General features: G+C 44.2%; 1 protein-coding gene across 2 annotated transcripts in view; it reads left to right on the forward strand.

Moving 5' to 3' along the window:
• The first annotated feature begins 1,021 nt into the window (after window positions 1-1,021).
• pgm2 (phosphoglucomutase 2) overlaps window positions 1,022-25,171 on the forward strand; it is a 105,940-nt gene continuing 81,790 nt past the window's right edge. The window contains exons 1-3 of one of the 2 annotated variants that reach the window (XM_085968501.1): window positions 1,022-1,151; window positions 6,505-6,672; window positions 22,210-22,316. In XM_085968501.1, coding sequence (XP_085824627.1) covers window positions 1,095-1,151; window positions 6,505-6,672; window positions 22,210-22,316 — 332 coding nt within the window. In that variant the 5' untranslated portion in view covers window positions 1,022-1,094. Of the gene's footprint in view, window positions 1,152-6,504; window positions 6,673-22,209; window positions 22,317-25,171 lie in introns of those variants that run through there. The other variant, XM_085968511.1, reaches the window with a different exon arrangement.

Here is a 25,171-nt window from a genome sequence, read left to right on the forward strand (position 1 = left end):
AGCATGTAGATGAGAAATAGGAGGGGGCCAAGGATAGATTCTTGGGGGACACCAGAGGTAACGATGCGGGAGCGGGAAGAGAAGCCACTGCAGATGATTCTCTGGCTACGATTTGCTAGCTAAGAATGGAAACCAGGTGAGTGCAGTCCCACTCAGCTGGATGACAGCGGAGAGGCGTTGGAGGAGGATGGAGTGGTCAACCATGTCAAAGGCTGCAGACAGGTCGAGAAAGACGAGGAGAGATCGTTTACCTCTGTCACAGTCACATAGGATGTCATTAGTGACTTTGATAAGAGTACTGACAAGCACAAAATGGGCACATGGGGATCAGAAAATTGGTCAAGTAGGCATATTTTGCTCCCAATTTCTTCAAACATCTCCAATACTCCAGATGGGGTTTGGCCAAGCCCTGATACAACTGAAGCATCATTTCCTCCCCTTTCAGATAAAGGCCAACATTCCATTAGCTGTTAAAAACTTGAATAACTTATAAACACTCCACAAACTGATGATTTTTATATCAATGAATGCGCTATTTAATTACCAGTCTCACATTGTAACAGCAGGAAAAATATGTGCTGGGTTTAAACAGACAGCACTCTTTATTAACCATGACGAATGTGTGCGTTTTTAGAATAATTTGAATAATTGGGCATCGGCCAATGCTCGCCAGCAGCAGCTCGGAACTTGCATCGAGCACAACATCACCTGACTGTCACTGAGGAGCGACTGACCCAGCCGATTGGTCTCCGTCACAGGCGGCTTTGGCCCAGTGATGGCGATGTCCGCGGACAGAAGGGCACTGATTGGTCGGTAGCGAAGAGACGGGCGCTGATTCGTCGGTAGCGTAGTGACGGACGCTGATTGGTCAGTAGTGGAAGGTCCGGCGCTGATAGGTCGGACACGTAGATCCGGGCGCTGATTGGTCAGTAGCGGAGGATCGAGCGCTGATTGGTTAGTAGTGGACGGTGTGGCGCTGATTGGTCAGTCGCGGAGGGTCGAGCGCTGATTGGTTAGTAGTGGACGGTGTGGCGCTGATTGGTCAGTCGCGGAGGGTCGGGGTGAGTCTGGTGCAGTCAGTTGTTGGTGTCGGAATGGCCGGGAAGGATGAGCTGGACCGGGCGATCGTGCAGTGGCTGGAATGGGACAAGGTGAGGAGGTTGATGCGGAGGTCCGTGTCGCAGTGTCACAGCTGGAGAGAGGAAGGGGGCCGGTCTGGGCCTGCTCTGCTCTTGTCAATGGTGGAGCCGTTGCTTCACCTGCACGAAGCCAGGTCCGTGTGTCATGGTGCCGTGGGTTGGTCAGGTCCTAGGCACCGTGCTGCTGTTTCTGGCAGGGAAAGTCATTGCCGCTCCTCTAGACGGGAATGAACGTCGGTCTTTGAATTTTTAATTGAGATCAAATGATGGGACTGTGACAGCCTCAGAAACGCAAATCATCCTGATGGACCTCTCTTCCTGCACACTCACTTTTCAGAGCATTATGTATTTTGACACGCCCCCTCTCTAAAATACACCCTGGGATGTATTTTCATTCAGTTTGCACACTCGTTCATTGTTTTAATTTTCCTCCAAAATGTATTACCTCACACTTAGCCACATGAATTGCACTTGATATCTGCTTACCCATTCTTTTAACTTGTCTCGGTCTTCCTGAAATCTTTTGTAGTCTGTTTGCTTAATCTACTTTTCTGTCATCAGCAAATTAATTATAGAATGGTTACAGCACTGAAGAAGGCCATTCAACCTGTTGATCCCGATCTGGCTCTCTGCAAGAGCACTTCAGCTAGTCCCACTTCCCCACCCTTTTCCCTGAGCCCTGCAATTTTTTTTCTTTCAGGTACTTATCCAACTCCCTTTTGAAAGCTGTGATTGAATCTGCTTCCACCACCCTTTCAGGCAGTGCATTCCAGATTCTAACCACTCGTTGCATAAAAAAGTTTTTTCTTATGTTGCCTTTGGTTCTTTTGCCAGTCACCTTAAATCTGTGTCCTCTGGTTCTCAACCTTTCTGCCAATGGAACAGTTTCTCTCTACTCTGTCCAGACCCCTCATGATTTTGAACATCTCTATCAAATATCCTCTTAATCTTCTCTGCTCTAAGGAGAACAACCCCAGCTTCTCCAGTCTATCCATGTAACTGAAGTCCCTCATCCCTGGAATCATTCTCGTAAATCTTTTTTGCACCCTCTCTAAGACCTTCACACCCTTCCTAAAGTGCGGTGCCCAGAATTGGACACAATACTCCAGTTGAAGCCGAACCAATGTTTTATACAGGTTCATCATAATTTCCATGCTTTTGTACTCTATACCTCTATTCATGAAGCCCAGGATCCCATAAGCTTTTTTAACTGCTTTCTCAACCTGCCCTGCCACCTTCAACTATTTGTACACATATACCCATGGGTGTCTCTGATCATGCAACCCCTTTTAGGATTGTACCCTTTAGTTTATATTTTCTGTCTTCATTCTGTCTACCAAACTGTGTCACTTTGCATTTTTCTGCATTAAATTTCATCTGCCACGTGTCTGGTTTTGTGTTCCCTCTGCCCAAATACAGACCATCTATAAATAAAGGAACAAAAATGGGCTAAGCACTGACCCCTGGAATAGACTATTTCCATGTTGAAGTGGCATTTGAGGCATGAAGTTTTGGGTAGGAGCTGAGCAGGGTGGCTTCAGTCTTGCCAATGTCAAAAAAAAGGCAAGTTCTTTCATCATCTCAACATCACAGCATGGAAGCAGTGGTGAAATTGAGGGTGGCAATGGAAAGGTAGATTAAGCTGTCACATAGGGAAGCTGACCCTTGTTTACACTGCCGCATTTGCTTATTCTACTTGTTGCAGTCATGTGAATTTTTTTGTTAACCGCTGTAAATGAAGTCAATCCGTTTTTGCTATATCTGACTTTTATCAACGTCTTGTGACTTTGAGCATGAGATCTAGACTGATAATTCACAGAAGAACTGAGAGATTACTGTACCGCGGAAGATGTTGTCTTTCAGATGAGAAGTTAAACTGAAGCCTCGTCTTCCTGTTCAGGTGGAGCTATTTGAAAGAGCTGGGGCCAACATTTATTCTTTAACAAATGCCACTAAAACAGATTATATGGTCATTTATCTCATTGTTGTTTATAGGACCTTGCTGTGTGCATACTGGCTGCCACATTTGCCTACAATAATGACTATGCTTCAGACGTACTTCATTGGTTCTTCAAATAATGCCATGAGATCTTTTACATCCACTTGAGCAGGCAGATAAGGTCTCATTTGAAAGGTAGCATCTCTGATAATGCAGCACTCCCTTTGTATGCACTGAAGTGTTGGTGTAAATTGTGTGCTCAGCTCCTGGAGTGGAGCTTGAACCCATGTCCTTTTGCGATGAGCAAGAATGCTACCACTGAGCCAAGCTGATGCTGAGAACAAAATGTAAAATGGTCTTAAAAAAGAAAATGCTTTATTTCAGGATGTTAGTTCTTGTAGATTTTGTACTGCATTTGCTTCACTGGCCTTGTTAAAATAGGTTTTTGTTTTGTATAGAACTGAAATAATATTCAGGCCAACTGTGACATTTTGCTTTCTTATCCAGAATTAGCAATGTTATATTTTCGAATATAATTCACAGAAGGAACATAACAGCTGATTTATAATGAGTCGTAAAGTATAGCTTGATGCTGTTTGATGCCCTTGCCATCCATGAGCTTATCATGGATGATTACATTGACATTATGGCCCTGACGGAAACTTAACTGAGGGGTGATGACATCTTGCCCTTAAATGAAGCCTCCCTGCCTGGCTATACCTTCCACCACTTGCCCTGCTCAGACCGCCGTGGTGGCGGTGTGGCTCTCATCACCAAATCACACCATGGTCTGTCCCCCTACTCCTCTGGCACTTTCTCCTCCTTTGAGCATCTCGCCTTGTTCCACTCCTCCCACCACAAATTTAAAATTCTCGTTCTCTACCGCCCACCCAAGTACGCTAAAAATTTTATCACCGAGGTATCTTCACTGCTTTCCTGCCTCAGCACCAAACGACTTCTCATCCTCGGTGATTTCAACCTCCATCTCAATTCATCATGGTCTCTCACCCTGGCCGATCCCCCTGGTATGGCCCTCATCTTCGCTTCCTCGTCCAAGGGACGCAGACTTGAACGGATATGGTGGACGACTGGTTAAGCCATTCACCGCCAGATCTGGCTGGACCACATAATGTACTATTGGGTCCTACTCTCGTCTGCCAAAATTGCTCACTATTCCAGGATCATTCTGGAATGCAAAGATAACCCCCAGCTACTATTCTCTACTGTTAACCGTCTTCTTAAACCCCTCCCCCCTGTCTCCTCCACCCTCAACTCCAACAACAAGTGCGATCGCTCATGGACTTCTTTGTCTCTAAGATTGAGACATCTGATCAGCTGACTCTGCCACTTCCCTTCCTTCCTCTAGCCCACCAGGCCAAACTTCCTCTAAGGTTCTGCCTGCCCTAGCCCTGAACTCTCATCTTTCTCCAGTTTCTCTCCGCTCTCCCCTCTTGACCTCTCTGCTCATCTTGCCCATGAGACCCACTTCCTGCTCCCTCAACCCTATTCCCACCCAACTTACTTTTCTGGCTCCCATGTTAGCTGACATTGTTAACTGTTCACTCTCCTCGGGTACTGTCCCCCTCTCCCTCAAATCTGCCATCATCACCCCTCCTCAAAACAACCCTTGATCCCTCCGTCCTTACAAACTACCGCCCCATCTCCAACCTCCCTTTCCTCTCAAGTCCTTGAACATGTTGTTGCTTCCCAAATCCATGTTCATCTTTCCCAGAACTCCATGTTTGAATCCCTCCAATCTGGTTTCTGCCCCGCAACAGTACCGAAACAGCTCATCAAAGTCACAAATGACATCCTTTGTGACTGTGACAAAGGTAAACTATCCCTCCTCATCCTTCTCGACCTCGGTAACATCACCCGTCTCCGCCCTCGCCTCAGCTCATCCGCTGCTGAAACCCTCATCCATGCTTTTGTTACCTCTAGACTTGACTATTCCAATGCACTCCTGGCTGGTCTCCCACATTCTACCCTACATAAACTTGAGGTCATCCAAAACTCGGCTGCCCATGTCTTAACTCGCACCAAGTCCCGTTCACCCATCACCCCTGTGATGTTAGATAAATGTGAAATTATCCTTCGGTAGGAAAAACAGAAAGGCAGAGTATTATTTAAATGGTGATAGATTGGGAAACGTTGATGTACAGAGGGACCTGAGTGTCCTTGTACACCAGTCACTGAAAGCAAACATGCAGGTACAGCAAGCAGTTAGGAAGGCAAATGGTATGTTGGCCTTCATTGCAAGAGGATTTGAGTACAGGAGCAAGTTATACAGGGCCTTGGTGAGACCACACCTGGAGTACTGTGTACAGTTTTGGTCTTACCTAAGAAAGGATATACTTGCCATAGAGGGAGTGCAGCGAAGGTTCACCAGACTGATTCCTGGGATGGCAGGACTGTCGTATGAGGAGAGATTGGGTCGACTAGGCCTGAATTCACTAGAGTTTAGAAGAATGAGAGGGGATCTCATTGAAACGTATAAAATTCTGACAGGGCTAGACAGACTGGATGCAGGGAGGATGTTTACCCTGGCTGGGGGGGTCTAGAACGATGGGTCACAGTCTCAGGAAAAGGGGTAGGACATTTAGGACTGAGATGAGGAGAAATGTCTTCACTCAGAGGGTGGTGAACCTGTGGAATTCTCTACCACAGAAGGCTGTGGAGGCCAAGTCACTGAATATATTTAAGAAGGAGATAGATAGATTTCTCGACACAAAAGGCATCAAGGGGTATGGGGAGAGAGTGGGAATATGGTATTGAGATAGAGGATCAGCCATGATCATATTGAATGGCGGAGCAAGCTCGAAGGGCCGAATGGCCTACTCCTGCTCCTATTTTTCTATGTTTCTATGCTGACCTCCATTGGTTCTCGGTTAAGCAATGCCTTGATTTCAAAATTCTCATCCTTGTTTTCAAATCCCTCCATAGCCTTGCCCCTCCTTATCTCTGTAATCTCCTTTAGCCCCACAACCTTCCCCCCCCCCCCCCCCCCCCACTGAGATATCTGTGCTCCTCAAATTCTGCCCTCTTGAGCATCCCTCATTATAATTGCTGAACCATCGGTGGCCGTGCCTTCAGCTGCCTAGGCCCCAAGCTCTGGAACTCTCTTCCTAAACCTCTCCGTGTCTCTACCTCTTGTGGAGCAGGCTCGAAGGGCCGAATGGCCTACTGCTCCTATTTCTTATGTTCTCTCTTTCCTCCTTAAAGACACTCCTTAAAACCTACCTCTTTGACCAAGCTTTTGGTCATCTGCCCTAATTTTTTCTTATGTGGCTCAGTGTCAAATTTTTGTCTTATGATACTCCCGTGAAGTGCCTTGGGACATTTTACTATGTTAAAGGTGCTATATAAATACAAGTTGTTGTTTAGCCTAACACGTTTTTGAAGTTGCAATGATCTTTGCTTTTCTAGAATCCTAAGACATTAGCAGAAGTCAGGCAGCTGAATTGTGATGGGAACATTGAACAACTAGAAGAATATTTTGGGTCAAGAATGGAGTTTGGAACAGCGGGTATGCGGTCAACCATGGGACCTGGATTTTCTCGCATGAATGACCTTACAATTATTCAGACAACACAGGTAAGTTAGTGAGTAAGTGTGATTCAGAAAACTTAATGAACTATACTTGCATGAATGTAGTTCAATTCTGGGCAACACACTTTAGGAAGGACATGAAGGCTTTGGAGAGGGTGCAGAAGAGATTTACTAGAATGGTTCCAGGAATGAGGGATTACAGTTAAGTGGATAAACTGGAGAAGCTGGGGTTGTTCTCCTTGGAGCAGAGAAGGTTAAGAGGAGATTTGATAGAGGTGTTTAAAATCATGAAGGATTTAGATAGAGTAAATAAAGAGAAACTGCTTACAATATCTAAAGGGTCAATAACGAAAGGGCACAGATTTAAGGTGATTGGCAAAAGAACCAGAGGCGACGTGAGGGAAAACTCTTCTGCAATGAGTGGTTAGGATTTAGATACACAGCCTGATAGGGTGGTGGATACAAATTCAATAGTAGCCTTCAAAAGGGAATGGGATAAGAAAAAATTGCAGGGATATGGGGAAAGTGCGGGGGAGTGGGACTGACTGGATTGCAGTTCGAAGGAGCTGGCGCAGACTCGATGGTCTGACTGGCTGTGCTATTCTATAGTTCAGAGATTTTTAAGTTTTACTTGCAGTTGGTTTGTCCACTTTGTAGCGCAAGAAGAACTACAACGAGGATATCCCTCTTGCCTAAAATGTGAACCAGTTAACTGTTTCAAAGTGCACCATCTGGGGTATCCTGGCAAGGAACAGAGCTTATTTCAGTGCTGGGTAGACATCGCTATACATGAGCAGATTGGGGATTACCAGCCTACTTCAGTTCAGAAGGCCTAACAGAGCTGGATATGCGAGAGACGGAAGAAAACACGTTAGTTATAAGCTGCACTGATGCATAAATATAAACTATTGCAAAATTATGCAGATTATTAAGCATTCTTCTTGGAAATTAGTGATTACAATGCTTGATTTAATACCTGATCTGTCTTTTAGATGTAATGTTAAAACTGAGGTCTCTTCTGCCTGTTCGGGTGAATGTAGAAGAATAAAATTCTAGTATCAGTGAATGGTGACCACAAAACTACTGGATTGTTGCAAAAACCCATCTTCATTAATGTCCTTTTAGGGAAGGAAATCTGCCACCCTTACCCGATCTGGCCTATGTGACTCCAGACCAACAGCAATGTGGTTGACTCTTAACTGCCCTCTGAAATAGCCTAGCGAGCCTCTCAGTTGTACCAAACCACTACAAAGAAGTATACTAAGAATAAAACTGGATGGACCACCATGGTATCGACTTAGGCACCGGACACGACAAAGGCACACCCAACCCAATCGACCCTGCAAAGTACTTCTCGCTAACATCTGGGGACTTGTGTCAAAATTGGAGAGCTGTCCCACAGACTAGTCAAGCAAAGGCCTGACATAGTCATACTCACAGAATCATACCTTTCAGCCAACATCCCAGGCTCCTCCATCACTATCCCTGGCTATGTCCTGTCTCACTGGCAGGACAGACCCACTGGAGGCGGTGGCACAGTGGTATGCATTTGGGAAGGAGTGGCCCTGGTAGTCCTCAACATTGCCAATGGACCCAATGAAGTCTCATGGCATCAGGTCAAACATGGGCAAGGAAACCGCCTGATGATTACCACCTACCGCCCTCCTCAGCTGATGAATCCGTACTCCTCCGTGTTCAACACCACTTGGAAGAAGCACTGAGGGTAACAAGGGCACAGAATGTACTCTGGGTGGGGGACTTCAATGTCCATCATGAAAAGTGGCTCAGTAGCGCCACTACGAACCGAGCTGGCAGAGTCCTGAAGGACATAACTGCCAGACTGGGCCTGCGGCAGATGGTGAGAAGCAAGGGGAAAAACCTACTTGTCCTCATCCTCACCAATCTACTTGTCGCAGATGCATCTGTCCATGACAGTATTGGTTGGAGTGACCACTGCACAGTCCTTGTGGAGACGAAGTCCCGCCTTCGCACTAAGGACACCCTCCATTGTGTTGTGTGGCACTACCACCATGGGATAGATTCAGAACAGATCTAGGAGCTCAAAACCATGAGGCACTGTGGGCCATCAGTAGCAGCAGAATTGTACACCACAATCTGTAATCTCATGGCCCGGCATATCCCTCACTCTACCTTTACCCTCAAGCCAGAGAACCAACCCTGGTTCGATGAGAAGCGCAGAAGAGCATGCCCTGAGCAGGACCAGGCGTACTGAAAAATGAGGTGCCAACATGGTGAAGCTATAACACAGGACTACATGCATGCTAAACGGAGGAAGCAGCATGCTGTGGACAGAGCTAAGTGATCCCACAACCACCGGATCAGATCAAAGCTCTCCAGTCCTGCCAAATCTAGTCATTAATGTGGTGGACAGTTAAACAACTAAGAGAAAAAGGAGGCTCCATGAACATTCTCAATGATGGTGGAGCCCAGCACGTGAGTGCAGAAGACAAGGCTGAAGTGTTTGCAACCATCTTCAGCCAGAAGTGCCGAGTGGATAATCTATTTCGGCTTCCACCTGAGGTCCCCACCATCACAGATGCCAGTCTTCAGCCAATTTGATTCACTCCACGTGATACCAAGGAATGGCTGAGCGCACTGGATACAGCAAAGGCAATGGGCTCTGACAACATCCCAGCTGTAGTGCTGAAAAGTGGTGCTGCAGAACTAGCCGTGCCTGCGCCTCTAGCCAAGCTGTTCCAGTACAGCTACAACACTGGCATCTACCCAAGAAAGTGGAAACTTGCCTAGGTATGTCCTGGCTACAAAAAGCAGGACAAATCCACTCTGGCCAATTATCGTTCTATCAGCCTACTCTCAATCATCAGCAAAGTGATGGAAGGTGTCTTCAACAGTGCTATTAAGTGAGACTTGCTCACCAATAACTTGCTCACCAATGCTCAGTTTGGGTTCTGCCAGGACCACACGGCTCCAGACCTCATTACAGCCTTGGTCCAAACATGGACAAAAAAGCTAAATTCCAGAGGTGAGGTGAGAGTTACTGCCCTTGACATCAAGGCAGCACTTGACTGAGTGTGGCATCAAGGAGCCCCAGTAAAATTGAAGTCAATGGGAATCGGGGGGGAAACTTTCCACTGGCTGGAGTCATAACCTTGCACAGAGAAAGAAAGAAGGACTTGCATTTATATAGCGCCTTTCACAACCTTCTTCCTTCTTAGGCAGTCCCTCGGAACCAAGGATGACTTGCTTCCACATTAAAAATGAGTTCTCACGTGACTGATTAGTCCAATGCGGGACCTACAGTCTCTGTCACAGGTGGGGCAGACGGTGGGTGGGTGGGGTGCTTGGGTTGATGTGCGCTGCTTGCGCTTGGCTTCCGCTTGCTCCCGGCGAAGAGACTCGAAGAGGTGTTCGGCGCCTTCTCGGATGCTTCTCCTCCACTTTGTGCGGTCTTGGGCCAGGGATTCCCAGGTGTCAGTGGGGATCTTGCACTTTTTCAAGGAGGCTTTGAGGGTGTCCTTGAAGCGTTTCCTCTGCCCACTTGGCTCTCTTGCCGTGCCGGAGCTCCGAGTAGAGCGCTTGTTTTGGGAGTCTTATATCGGGCATGCAGACGATGTGACTCATTCATCAGAGCTGATCGAGCGTGGTCAAAGCTTCGATGCTGGGGATGTTGGCCTGAGCGAGAACACTGATATTGGTGCGCCTATCCTGCCAATGAATTTGCAGGATCTTGCGGAGGCAGCGTTGGTGGTACCTCTCCAGTGCTTTGAGGTGCCTGCTGCAAGCGTCGTCTGTATACTGTAATTCGACGACAGAGGATGGGACGACCTTGGATCTGGACTGGAGGCGACGGAGGTTGAATAGTTTCCTGTTCGTTCTGTAAATTAGCTCCACTCCAGCAGGGAGCTTACTGAGGGTGAGATGGAGCATTGCAGCAAGGAAGATTGAGAAGAGCGTTGGTGCGATGACACAGCCTTGCTTGACCCCGGTTCGTACGTGAATTGGGTCTGTGGGGAACCGTTCGTCAGGATCACGGCTTGCATGTCATCGTGAAGCAGGCGGAGGATGGTGACAAACTTATGAGAGCAGCCGAATTTGAGGAGGACACTCCATAATCCCTCAAGGTTGACGGTATCAAAGGCCTTTGTGAGATCAAAAAAGGCCACGTACAGCAGTTGGTGCTGTTCCCTGCATTTCTTTTGTAATTGACGTGCAGTGAAGATCATGTCCATTGTGCCCCTTAGTGGGCGGAATCCGCATTGCGACTCTGGGAGGAGCTCTTCGGCCACTGGGAGAAGGTGATTGAGGAGGACTCTTGCGATGACTTTCCCTGTGGCAGACAGCAGGGAAACTCCACTGTAATTACCACAATCGGACTTGTCACCTTTCTTGAAGATGGTCACAATTACGGCATCTCTGAGATCCTCTGGCATGCTCTCCTACTTCCACATAAGAGAAATGAGTTCATGAATTAGTGCCAGTAGTGCTTCTCTGCCATGCTTTAGTGCCTCGGCAGGGATTCCATCTGCTCCTGAGGCCTTGTTGTTGTTCAGTTGTCGGATGGCCTTTTCAACCTCCTGCCGGGCTGGGGTTGTGCTGAGATGGTGGCGGGTAGCATGCTGTGGGATGGAGTTGAGGACACTCGCGTCGAACCACCGGACGTCTCAAAACGCTTTATAGCCAATGAACTACTTTTGGAGTGTAGTCACTTGTAATGTAGGAAACGTGGCAGCCAATTTGCACACAGCAAGCTCCTACTAACAGAAATGTGATAATGACCAGATAATCTGTTTTTATTCTGTTGATTGAGGGATAAGTATTGGCCAGGACACTGGGCATACCTCCCCTGCTCCTCTTCGAAATAGTGACATGGGATCTTTTACGTCCACTTGAGAGAGCAGACAGGGCCTCGGTTTAACGTCTGATCCGAAAGATGGCACCTCCGACAAAGCAGCAGCCCCTCAGCACTGCACTGGAGTGTCAGCCGAGATTTTTATGCTCGAGTCCCTGGAGTGGGACTTGAACTCACAACCTTCTGACTCTGAGGCGAGAGTACTACCGACTGAGTCACAGCCGAAGGAAGATTGTTGTGGTTGTTTGAGGCCAATTATTTAAGCACGAGGACATCGCCGCAGGAATTCCTCAGGGCAGTGTCCTAGCCTCAATCATCTTCAGCTGCTTCCGCAATGACCTTCCCTCTATCATAAAGTCAGAAGTGGGGATGTTCGCTGATGATTGCACAGTGTTAAGTTCCATTTGCAACTCCTCAGAAAATGAAGCAGCCTGCGCCAGCACGCAGCAAGACCTGGACAACATTCAGGCTTGGGCTGATAAGTGGCAAGTAACATTTGTGCCACACAAGTGCCGGGCAATGAACATCTCCAAGAGAGTCTAGCTCACCACCAAAAACCATTTAACTGATCTCATCATATTTACTTTTAGTTGGACCCTGCTTTGTGGTTATTAGTTGTCAGTGGCTGCACTTCAAAAAAGAAAGTAAATTATTGGAAGTTAAATACTTTAGAATAGGAACAGGAGTAGGCCATTCAGTCCCTCGAGCCTATTCCGCCATTCAATGAGATCATGGCTGACCTGTGATCTAACTCCATATATCTGCCGTTGCCCCATATCCCTTAATACCTTTGGTTAACAGAAATATATCAATCTCGCATTTGAAATTAACAGTTGACTCAGCATCAACTGCCATTTGCGAAGAGCATTCCAGACTTCTACCACCCTTCGCAATTAGAAGTGTTTTGTAACTTCACTCCTGAAGTGCCTGGCTCTAATTTTTGGGCTATGTCCCCTAGTCCTACATTCGCCAACCAGCGGAAATAGTTTCTTCCTATCTATCTTACCACTTTCCCTTAATACCTTGGAAAGTTCGATTAAATCACCCCTTAATCTTCTAAATTACAGGGAATATAACCCTAGTTTGTGTAATCGCTCCTCGTATTTTAACCCTTGGAGTCCAGGTAACATTCTAGTAAATCTACGCTGCACCCTCTTCAAGGCCAATGTATCCTTCCTACGGTGCTTCCCCAGAACTGAACACAGTACTCCAGGTGTGGTCTAACCAGGGTTTTGTATAGCTGTAGCATGACTTCTAACCCCTTGTATTCCAGTCCACTAAATATAAAGGCCAGCATTCCATTAGCGTTTTGATTTTTTTGTACCTGTCCATGACATTTTAATAAGAACATAAGTATTACGTGCAGGAGTAGGCCATACAGCCTCTCAAGCCTGATGCGCAATTCAATAAGATTGTGACTGATCTTCGACCTCAACTCCACTTTCCTGCCCTATCCCCATATCCCTTGATTCCTCGAGTCCAAAAATCTATCTACCTCCGCCTTGAATATACTCAACGACTGAGCATCCACATCCCTTTGGGGCATAGAATTCCACAAATTCACAACCCTCTGAGTGAAGAAATTCCTCCTCATCTCAGTTTTAAATGGCCAACCCCTTATCCTGAGACTATGCCCCCTAGTTCTAGACTCTCCAGCCAAGGGAAACAATCTCTCCGCATTTATCCTGTCAATCCCCCTCAGAATCTTTTGTTTCAATGAGACCACCTCTCTTCTAACCTCCAGAGAGTATAGGCCCAATCTACACAATCTCTCCTCATATGACAACCCTCTCATCCCAGGAATCAATCTAGTGAACCTTTGTTGCACCGCCTCTAAGGCAAGTATATCCTTCCTTAGATAAGGAGACCAAAACTGTGCACAGTACTCCAGGTGTGGTCTCACCAAAGCCCTGTACAATTGTAGCAAGAGTTCCTTACTCTTATATACCAACCCTCTAGCAATAAAGGCCAACATGCTATTTGCCTTCCTAATTGCTTGCCCTACCTGCATGCTAACCTTTGTGTTTCTTGTACTAGCACACCTAAATCTCTCTGGACACCAACATTTAATTGTTTCTCACCATTTAAAAAATATACTGTTTTTCTATTCTTCCTACCAAAGTGAATAACCTCACACTTCCCCACATTATACTCCATCTGCCACGTTATTGCCCACTCACTTATCCTGTCTATATCCCTTTGCAGGCTCTTTGTATCCTCCTCATAGCTTACTTTCCCACCTGGCTTTGTATCGTTAGCAAACTTTGATACATTGCACTTGGTCCCTTCATCCAAGTCCTTAATATAGATTGTAAATAGCTGAGGCCCAAGCACTGATCCTTGCGGCACCCCACTAGTTACAGCCTGTCAATTTGAAAATGACCTGTTTATCCCTACTCTCTGTTTTCTGTCTGGTACCCAATCCTTTATCCATGCTATTACATTACCCCCAACCCCATGAACCCTTATCTTGAATAACAATCTTTTATGTGGCACCTTATCGAATGCCTTTTGGAAATCCAAATAAACTACATCCACTGATTCCCCTTTATCTACCCTGCTAGTTGCATCCTCAAAAAACTCTTAATACATTTGTCAAACACAATTTCCCTTTCATAAAACCTTGATGACTGCCTAATCATATTATGATTTTCTAAGTGCCCTGTTAGCACTTCCTTAATAATGGATTTCAGCATTTTCCTGATGACTAATGTCAGGCTAACTGGCCTGTAGTTTCCTGTTTTCTCTCCCTTTTTTGAATAGTGGGGGTCCATTTGCTACTTTCCAATCTGCTGGGACCGTTCTAGAATCTAGGGAATTTTGGAAGATCACAACCAATGTATCCACTATCTCTGCGGCCACTTATTTTAGAACCCTAGGATGTAGGCCATCAGGTCCAGGGGATTTGTCGGCTTTTAGTCCCATTAGTTTCTCAAGTACATTTTTTTTCTACTGATATTAATTACTTTAAGTTCCTCACTCATTAGCTCCTTGGTTCCCTACTATTGTGTCTTCTACTATGAAGACAGAAACAAAATATTTGTGTAAAGTCTCTGCCATTTCCTTGTTCCCCTAGTATAATTTCTCCTTTCTCAGCCTCTAAGGGATCGACACTTGCTTTTGCTACACTCTTCCGTTTTACTTGTAGAAGCTCTTGCAATCTGTTTTTATATTTCTTGCTAATTTACTCATTCTATTTTCTCCCTTTTTATCAAGTTTTTAGTCATCCTTTATTGGTTTCTAAAGCTGTCCCAGTCTTACTACTATTCTTAACAACATTATAAGCCTCTTTTAATCTAATACTATCCTTAACTTCTTTAGTTAGTCATGGATAGATCACTTTTTCCATGGAGTTTTTAATTTCTCAATGGAATGTATATTCTTTGAGAATTTTGGAATATTTCTTGAAATGATTGCCACTGCTTAACTACCATTATATCTTTTAATCTAATTTCCCAAGCTACCTTGGCCAACTTACCCCTCATACCTATGTAATTGGCTTGGTTTATGTTTAAGACTTTAGTGTCAGACTTAGAATTTCATTGAGTTTGAGAGTGACCTTCTTATCATATTATGATCACTCTTCTCTAGAGGATCCTTCACTATAAGATTACTAATTAACCCTGTCTCATTACACAAAACAGGATCTAAAATAGTCAGCTCCCTGGTTGGTTTCATTACATTTTGTTCGAGGAAACTGTCTCGGATACATTCTATGAACTCTTCCTCCAGACTACCCTTGCCAATTTGATTTGCCCAATCTATATGAAGATTAAAGTCCCCCATGATTATTGCATTAGCTTTGTTACAAACTCCTATTATTTCTTGATTAATACTCTGTCCAATGGTATAGCTACTGTTAGGTGGCCTATAAACTACTTCCACCACTGTTTTCTGCCCCTTGTTATTTCTTATCTCCACCCATACTCCATGATCTTCTGAGCCAAGATCCTTTCTCACTACTGTTCTTACGTCATTCTTAATTATCAGGGCTACCACTCCCCCACCCTCCTCCTGTTCCAGTCTGCCTGTCTTTTCGATATGCCAAGTACCCTGGAATATTTAGTTCCCAACCCTGGTCACCTTGCAACCATGTCTCTGTAATGGCTATTAGATCATACCCATTTATCTCTATTTCTGCCACTGATTCGTCTATCTTGTTACGGATGCTTTCTGCATTCAGGTAAAGAGCCTTTAACTTTAACCTTTTACCATTATTCTCTGCTTTCACCTTATTTGCTGATGCACTTTTACCTTTACATTCTCTATCCCTTCCTGTCACATAGAAACATAGAAGATAGGAGCAGGAGTAGGCCATTCAGCCCTTCGAGCCTGTTCTGCCATTCAATGAGATCATGGCTGATCATTCAAATTCAGTACCCTGTCCCTGCCTTCTCCCCATATCCCTTGATCCCTTTAGCCTTAAGAAATATATCCAACTCTTTCTTGAATATACTTAATGAACTGGCCGCCACCGCCCTCTGTGGCAGAGAATTCCACAGGTTCACCACTCTCTGGGTGAAGAAATTCCTCCTCATTTCAGTCCTAAATGTCCTACCCCTTATCCTTAGACTATGACCCCTGGTTCTGGACTCCCCGACCATCGGGAACATCCTTCCAGCATCTAGTCTGTCCAGGCCTGACAGAATTTTAGAAGTTTCGATGAGATCCCCTCTCAATCTTCTAAACTCCAGTGAGTATAAGCCCAATCGACACAATCTCTCCTCATACGTCATTCCTGCCATCCCAGGTATCAGCCTGGTGAATCTTCGCTGCACTCCTTCCATGGCAAGAATGTCCTTCCTCAGGTAAGGCGACCAAAACTGCACACAGTACTCAAGGTGCGGTCTCACCAAGGCCCTGTACAACTGTAGCAAGACATCCTTGTTCCTGTACTCGAACCCTCTTGCTACGAAGGCCAACATACCATTTGCCTTCTTAACCGCCTGCTGCACCTGCATGCTTACCTTCAGCGACTGGTGCACAAGAACACCCAGGTCTCTTTGCACTTCCCCTTCTCCCAATCTATTGCCATTCAAATAATAATGTGCCTTCCTGTTTTTGCCACCAAAGTGGATAACCTCACATTTATCCACATTATAGTGCATTTGCCATGTTTCTGCCCAATCACCTAACCTGTCCAAATCGTACTGGAGTTTCATGACATCCTCCTCGCAGCATACCCTCCCACCTAGCTTTGTGTCGTCTGCAAATTTGGAGATATTACATCCAATTCCCTCGTCCAGATCATTAATATATATTGTGAACAGCTGGGGTCCTAGGACCGATCCTTGCGGTACCCCACTAGTCACTGCCTGCCACTCGGAAAACGACCCGTTTATTCCAACTCTTTGCTTTCTGTCCGCCAACCAGTTCTCTATCCAAGTCAATACCTTGCCCCCAATCCCATGTGCCTTAATTTTGCACGCTAATCTCTTATGCGGGACCTTATCGAAAGCCCTCTGAATGTCCAAATACACCACATCCACTGGTTGTCCCTTATTTATTTTACCAGTTACATCCTCAAAAAATTCCAGTAGATTAGTCAAGCATAATTTACCTTTTGTAAATCCATGTTGACTTTGTCCGATCCTGTCACTGCTTTCCAAGTGCTCTGCTATTACATCTTTTATAATGGACTCTAGCATTTTCCCCACTACCGATGTCAGGCTTACCGGTCTATAATTCCCCGCTTTTTCTTTGCCACCTTTTTTGAATAGTGGGGTAACATTAGCTACCCTCCAATCCATGGGTACTGTTCCAGAGTCTATCGAGTTTTGGAAGATGACCAGCAATGCATCTACTATTTCTAGTGCCACTTCCTTAAGTACCCTGGGATGTAGATTCAGGCCCTGGGGATTTATCGGCCTTCAGTCCCATCAATTTTCCTAACACCATTTCCCTACAAATTCTGATTTCTTTCAGTTCCACCCTTTCATCAGACCCTATGTTCCCTGGTATTTCTGGGAGGTTATTTGTGTCCTCCTTTGTGAAGACAGAACCAAAATATGTATTTAGTTGGTCTGCCATTTCTTTGTTCCCCATTATAAATTCCCCCGATTCTGACTGCAAGGGACCTACGCTTGACTTCACCAATCTTTTTCTCTTCACATATCTATAAAAGCTTTTACAGTCAGTTTTTATGTTCCCTGAAAGCTTACTCTCATATTCTATTTTCCCTTTCTTAATTAATCCCTTTGTCCTCCTTTGTTGAATCCTGAACTGCTCCCAACCCTCAGGATTATTGCTTTTTCTGGCCAATTTGTATGTCCTCTCCTTGGATCTTATGCTATCCCTAATTTCCCTTGTTACCCACGGTTGAGTCAGCTTTTTTGTTTTATTTTTATGCCAAACTGGGATGAACAAATTCTGTAGTTCATCCATGTGATCTTTGAATGTTTGTCATTGCCTATCCACGGTCAACCCTTTGAGTGCCATTCCCTAATCAATCCTACCCAACTCGCTCCTCAGACCATCGTAGTTTCCTTTATTTAAATTGAGAACCCTTGTTTCTGAGTCAACTACTTCATTCTCCATCTTAATGAAGAATTCAATCATATTATGATCGCTCTGACCCAAGGGGCCTCGTACAACAAGATTGCTAATTAATCCTTTCTCGTTACATAATACCCAGTCTTAAGATGGCCTGATCTCTGGTTGGTTCCTCGACATATTGGTCCAGGAAACCATCCCGTAAACACTCCAGGAATTCCTCCTTCACAGTATTGTTACCAATTTGGTTAGCCCAATCTATATGTAGATTAAAATCACCCTGTGCCCTTATTGCACGCTTCTTTAATTTCCCTTTTAATGCCATCCCCAACCTCCGCCTTACTGTTTGGAGGTCTATATACTACTCCCACTAATGTTTTTTTCCCCTTAGTATTTCTCAATTCGACCCATACAGATTCCACCTCATCAGAGCTAATATCCTTCATTACAATTGTGTTAATCCCTTCTTTAACCAGTAATGCTACCCCACCTCCCTTTCCTTTTTGCCTATCTTTCCTGAATATCGAATACCCCTGGATGTTGAGTTCCCAGTCTTGGCCATCCTTGAACCACGTTTCCGTAATCCCAACCAAATCATATTCGTTTACCTCTATTTGCGCAGCCAATTCATCCACCTGATTACAAATGCTCCTCGCATTAAGACGCAAAGCCTTCAGGCTTGTTTTTTTAACTCTCTTAGACCTATTAGAATTATTATTTACTGTGGCCATGTTTGATTTAAACCGTTGATTTCTGTGACTGCCACTTTTGTTTTTCTCCTTCCTATCTTTTGCTTTTATCCTCGTTTCCCTTTCCTCTGTCTCCCTGCTCAGGTTCCCAACCCCCTTCCATTTTAGTTTAAACCCTCCCCCACAGCACTAGCAAACAAACCCCCTAGGACATCGGTTCCAGCCCTGCCTAGGTGCAGACCGTCCGGTTTGAACTGGTCCCACCTCCCCCAGAACCGGTTCCAATGTCCCAGGAACTTGAATCCCTCCCCCTGGCACCATTCCTCTAGCCACGTATTCATCTGAAGTATCCTTCTATTTCTACTCTGACTAGCACGTGGCACTGGTAGCAATCCTGAGATTACTACCTTTGATGTCCTGTTTTTTAATTTACCTCCTAACTCCCTATATTCTGCTTTTAGGACCTCATCCTGCTTTTTACCTACATCGTTGGTGCCTATATGCACCACGACAACTGGCTGTTAACCCTCCCCTTCCAAGATGTTCTGCAGCCGCTCGGAGACATCCTTGACCCTTGGACCAGGGAGGCAACACACCATCCTGGAGTCTCGTTTGCGGCCGCAGAAACGCCTATCTAGTCCCCTTACAATTGAATCCCCTATTACTATAGCTCTACCACTTTTTCCTCCCATTCTGTGCAGCAGAGCCACCCCTGGTGCCAGGAAGTTGGCTGCTGCTGCCTTCCTCTGATAAGCCATCCCCCCCAACAGTACTCAAAGTGTTGTATCTGTTGGAGAGGGGGATGGCCACAGGGGACCCCTGCACTACCTGCCTGCGCTTAGTACTCTGCCTGTTGGTCACTTGTTCCCTTTCTTCCTGTCCAACCTCTACCTGTGGTGTGTCCAACTCCCTAAATGTGCTATTCACGATGTCCCGAGCATCGTGAACGCTCCAGTATGCATCCAATTGCAGCTCCAGCGCCGCAATGCGGTCTGTCAGTAGCTGCAGCTGGGTGCACTCCCTGCGCATGTAGTTGTCAGGGACACAGGAAGTGTCCCTGAGTTCCCACATATCGCAGGAGGAGCATATCCCGGGGCTGGGCTGTCCTGGCATGATTTACCCTTTAATTAATTGAGTTTAAATTAAATCAATCAATCCCACTAATTACACTACAGTTAAATAGTTTTACCAACAGTCCCCGCTACACCAGAGAGACCTTAGAAACTATAAACCAGAGTTAAAGTTTAAAAAGGAGAGAAATACTCACCAACCAATCACTTACCTGCTTCCTGCTGACGTCACACTCTGATTACTTTTTAGCTCTCTCCCCTGCTGCTGAATTGGTCAGGCCTCGCTGCTACCGCCGGTTTTAAGCTCTGCCAATGCTGCTCTCGTCCAGGTCCAGGCTCTGTGGTCGGGCCTCGCTGCTGCCGCCACTTTTAACCTCAGCCGATGCTGCTCTCTCCCAGGTCCAGGTCCAGGCTCTGCTTGTCTTTACCCAATTCACTACACTGCTGTATTGCCTTGACTTTTCTCTTTAGATTACTAAATTTCTCCTCACCTGCCCCCTCTCCCCACCCCCCTCCTTTTTAGTTTAAAACCTTATCTACAGCCCTAGTTATTCAATTCGCCAGGACACTGATCTATGCACATGGATTCCCAAGTCTCTTTGGACCTCCACTGCGTCTAGCACTTCACCATTTGGAAAGTACTCTGTTCTATCCTTTTTAGATCCAAAGTGGATGACCTCACACTTGCCTATATTGAAATTCACTTGCTACAGTTTGCCCATTCACTTAACCTACTTGTAATTTTATGCTTCCATCTACACTGCTTACAATGCTGCCTATCTTTGTATCACCAGCAAACTTGGATATGTGGCTCTCTATCCCGTCATCTAAGTTGTTAATGAAGACAGTGAATAGTTGAGACCCTAACACTGAACCCTGTGGGACGCCACCAGTCACATCCTGCCAATTAGAGTACCTGCCCATTATCACTACGCCCTCTGGCTGAGCGAGCTAATCTCCTAACCAGGTCAATAATTTGCAAGGTTGTAATAATATTCTATATAAATGTGTTTTCTTTTTTTCTTTTTCCTATCCACTTCATCCCTACTTGAATAGCTACTGAATGGCCAAGTTAACTAAAATGTTGGAATTTGCCACAAATTGGCAACTTTGCTTTAGCCATAAATGCTTTGTGGAAAATAGGATTATCTGAAGCTGTGCTTCAGAGAGTATAGCACATTGTTGGAGTTGTATTATAGGGAGCTTAATTCTACATCCAGACTGTGCTATACCTGATTTGAGAGTGTTTGCTATTGTTGGGTGCTAAGTGTTCCATTTCTCGGCACCTTCATCTTGATGAGGACCAATTGTTTATTTAAATGTTCTAAATCTAACACTCATGAATCAATAATAAAAACAGAAAATGTTGGAAATACTCAGCTGGTCAGGCAGCATCTGTGGAGGGAGAAACAGAGCCAACGTTTCAAGTCGATGCCCTTTCGTCAGAATCAGTGTAGCTTTCTGCTAAAGGAGAGAGCCAAAAGGCAGAATTTGAAGGCGTGGGTGGAACAAAGTAATATGTAATTGTGTCAACTCATTCTTTTCCCCTACCACCCATTCAGGTCGTTGGTCCTCAACCATAGGCTTTTTCTTTTCTCTCCATTTCATCCTGGCATCCGTTTGCTTTTCTATCTTTGTTTTTCTTTGTATCTGTAATGTTCCTCATACTTGTGACTACATGCTTTTGCAATAGATAGCACAAATTACCTATCCTAGAAGCTCATGTAGCTATATACAATGTGAAACCAATTTATAGATTCTAAGAGAGGATACAATAACTCTGCAGCAGTAGCATTCCCTGACTCGGAGGGCAGGGAAGAAGTAGTGATGTTTAACATGGAGCCATATGCAGCCAGCATGGGGACTTCGTACATCAGAAGAGGAGGGTGACTCTGGGAGATACATTGGCCAGCCCAAAAGAGGAGACCGATACAGATGTAGAAGAGTGAGGGAGGTGTAAAAATGACAATGGGGGAACAGTGTCAACTGAGCAGAGCAGTCTGATTACAGCAACAATAGACTGAGGAAGAGAAATAAGGATAAATACATTGAGAAGGCAGCAATAAAGAGATGATCTTTTCACTTAGTCTTTTACGGTAAACACCAAGGGTGAAGTTATTAAATTTGTGCTGTGCAGTGCTGCACTGAAGATGAAGGGTATAGTAAATTAAACTGCAGTCAAGGTTGAAGTTTTAAGTTATGAAATATTGCCAAGAATATATATAAAACTCTTAATATTCTTCAAATTGAGTTGAACATATTAAACTGTATGTAGAACTCATTTGGCAGCCATACACTAGAATGCATCAATTACAAAAAGAAAACAAAACTTAAATGCTGAATATAGGAGACAAACTCTTCCCCCTGCCCAATATGAACCCAGTCCGAAGAATTTAAATCATCTCTAGACCCGTTCAGTTGTTTTTAGAAAAAAATAATTAATGAAAGAATTACAAATGATTTGATTTTAATTTGAATGTTTATTTTTTTGCTTCTTCAGGGTTTGTGTAGGTGTCTGGAAAAATCGTTTTCAGATGTAAAAGACAGAGGTGTAGTGATTGGATTTGATGCACGTGCTCACCCTCCCAGTGGAAGCAACAGCCAAAGGTGGAGTTTGTTTTAAGCTGAGGGAGAGGAAACTGATGAGCAATTAGATTTTTAAAAGCTTTTTAGGCTTCAGTGGAATTGTGACTATGCAGAAAACACATGGCATTATTGGAAGGGTGGAGCAGGCTCGAAGGGCTGTATGGCCTACTCCTGCTCCTAATTCTTATGTTATTATTCTTATTGTGAATATATTTTGCACTGCTCAAACTGCACACTAGTGAATGATGTCTAATTTACTAAACTTTTTTTTAATAAATGAGTAAATTTACAATTTTATTTTGAGCCATTTTTTAAAAGGTCTACTTCTAAGCTGAAGGTTAGCCAATACAATGCACAGGGCTGCCTACTCCGATGACTTCATTTTTCTGTATATCTTTTTTAGATAATTTTTCCATATCAAAGTGTACAAGAAATGGCTTTTCAATTTCAAGAAGCTCTCTGCTGCATGTAATGCCCTGAAATGTATAATTGTACCAGGTTGAAGTGAAAGATTAGACTTTATCACTGAACAGGCTGGGCCATGAAATCTGAGCATGTGCTGGGCCACATTACAATTTGTTTTTGTCGAAGCTTTATTGGGTAGAGTTTCCGCTAGGTTCACCCGAAATTGGCCAAACCAGCGCAAAAAATCTAGGAATTTCAAGCACAAGTTACATCCAGTGCAAATCGAGTTTCCACAATCTTTTGCAACGGTTTATTAAACATCACGCTGGAAGCTGGTCCCACCCACAAAACTGGCCACTGCTCCAGATCAAATTAATTACCATGGCGAGTTTCCGCTAATTGCACCCTTGAGTAGGCTCTTAAAATTAAGCTGTATTTTGTTAGCCACAAGGGCAGTAATAGACACCTTTTTAAAAGTTTTTAAATATTAAAATATATTTAATTGACTAAGAAACTGACTAGTATATACCAATGAAACTAGTAAATGGTTCTGTATAGTTTTACGTCATTTTCAGTTATTTAAAAACAGGTAACTTTCAGGTGGTGAGCTAGACACTTATTATTTTGCAATAAACCCTTTTTCAGCTGTATTAATAAAACTGCACCAGTTTGTAGGATTCGCAAAATCCAGGAAAATACAGTCTACACTGTAAAACCCCTGAAATGGCCACATTTTATGAACACAAGATGGAGTTGGCAGATCACATGACTCATTTCAGAAGGACATACCACTGCAGTATCTTAAAGAAACCTGAGTCACCACCGATTAGAAGATTCCAGAACTGACTGCAATTGATATGATAAAATGGTTACAGCAGTAACGAAGTCAAAACAAAAGTATTTACACCTCCAGGTGTGTTAATTGCTAGCAAAACGCAAACCCATTTCTGAAATCGCAGAGCACAGACAAAACCTATTATCTGTACCAAACTCAGAGGGACACAGGACAGATCCCATTAGTTTCATTTACAAGACATTAAAATAAAGTACCCGCTTTTGTCAAAGCAGCCTGCCCATTACTTTAACAAAAGAAAACCCCTGATTTGGCGCCAAGATAAGGGCAAGAAAACAGTATAACTGTTGGGGGAAAAGAGACATTAAAAAAAAACAGTTTCATACAGGAGCACCAAGGTCAAGGACAGTTTTAAAAACCCTGGTGAGGTTCGAGGAGCATGGAGGGCCTACAAGTTCGAGCAGGAGAGCAGGTTCAGGAGCCGGTCCCATAAGGTAGATTGGAGATCCCGGACGATACAGGAGCACCAAGGTCAAGGACAGTTTTAAAAACCCTGGTGAGCATAGAGGCCCAACTCCACCTAGCTGATCTAGTTGAGGTATACTGTAGAGATGGGAGGGTTTTTAATATTAAGGGCTTTGTAATTCGGGAGTGTTATTCATCCTTCGTTGTGCCGTGCGCTTTCTCCACCCCCGTTTTATTATATCGCTGATCTAGAATTGATGTATTATGATAGTCAAAGTAACTCTTGTGTGTTAAATTTTAGTTCTCATTGAGAGGCGTGTTCATGATTTTTGTCTGCATTGTTTCTTCATTCTCTATGTTTTAATCTCCTTAAAAATAAAGATACCTTTGATTTAAAACTTACCTTGTCTCACCTGATCCATTTGTCTTCCGAGTCACAAGTTGGGCCAACACATCAAGGTGGTCTGGCAATAAGCCCAGTGTCTAGAACCGGTGAGGGGGGAGCGCTTCGGAACCGCTCACGAGCAGTGTGAAATCAAAAACCGATCTCGCACACCACAAGCTTGTTAAAACGACCCCTTACAAGTTTACCACACTCAAATATATCAAGGAATATTTTTGCATGCAAGGGGGTGGGAAATAAACAATTATGTTCTAAAACATAATTAGAATTGCCCGATTGCACTGGTTCATGGAAGATTTTATGTTTGTGATTATGCAATTGAGTTTGAGCAGAAACTTGAACCATAACTTCACTTCAGAAAACTAGCGCAATTGGCGCCCGGATTGCTGATTGCGCCCAAAGCGGAAACTCTACCTCTATTTTTAGTGCCTTTTTTATATGCATTTTCTATGTAACTTTTAAATTTCTCTTAGTGTATATTTGATTCCTGTTTATTATCTAGTTCACATTTCTGCTTTTCTCACTCATTTGACTGTTGAGAAGAGAGAGTTGTAAATTACCTTTGGCTCTCAACCAGTTCAGTAAATTGTTGAACAGGTCCAATTTTGTATGGTGTTGTAATGGGGCAGAATAAAATAGGATTTGGATACAGTAATGATGTATCAGTATAACATGCTCATGTCAGTAAATTGTGTTTTTTGATTCCTTTTAAACTGCTAGAAGATACTTCCATGATTTGTAAAATTACCTTTAAGAGGGATTTTTGAAAGGATTTTGTGTGTTGGTACAAAGTACTGAAAAATCTGAGTT

This window comes from Somniosus microcephalus, chromosome 2 (assembly GCF_052327205.1).
Source record: "Somniosus microcephalus isolate GS21.2 chromosome 2, FLI_Smic_1.0, whole genome shotgun sequence".
NCBI classification, from domain to species: domain Eukaryota; kingdom Metazoa; phylum Chordata; class Chondrichthyes; order Squaliformes; family Somniosidae; genus Somniosus; species Somniosus microcephalus.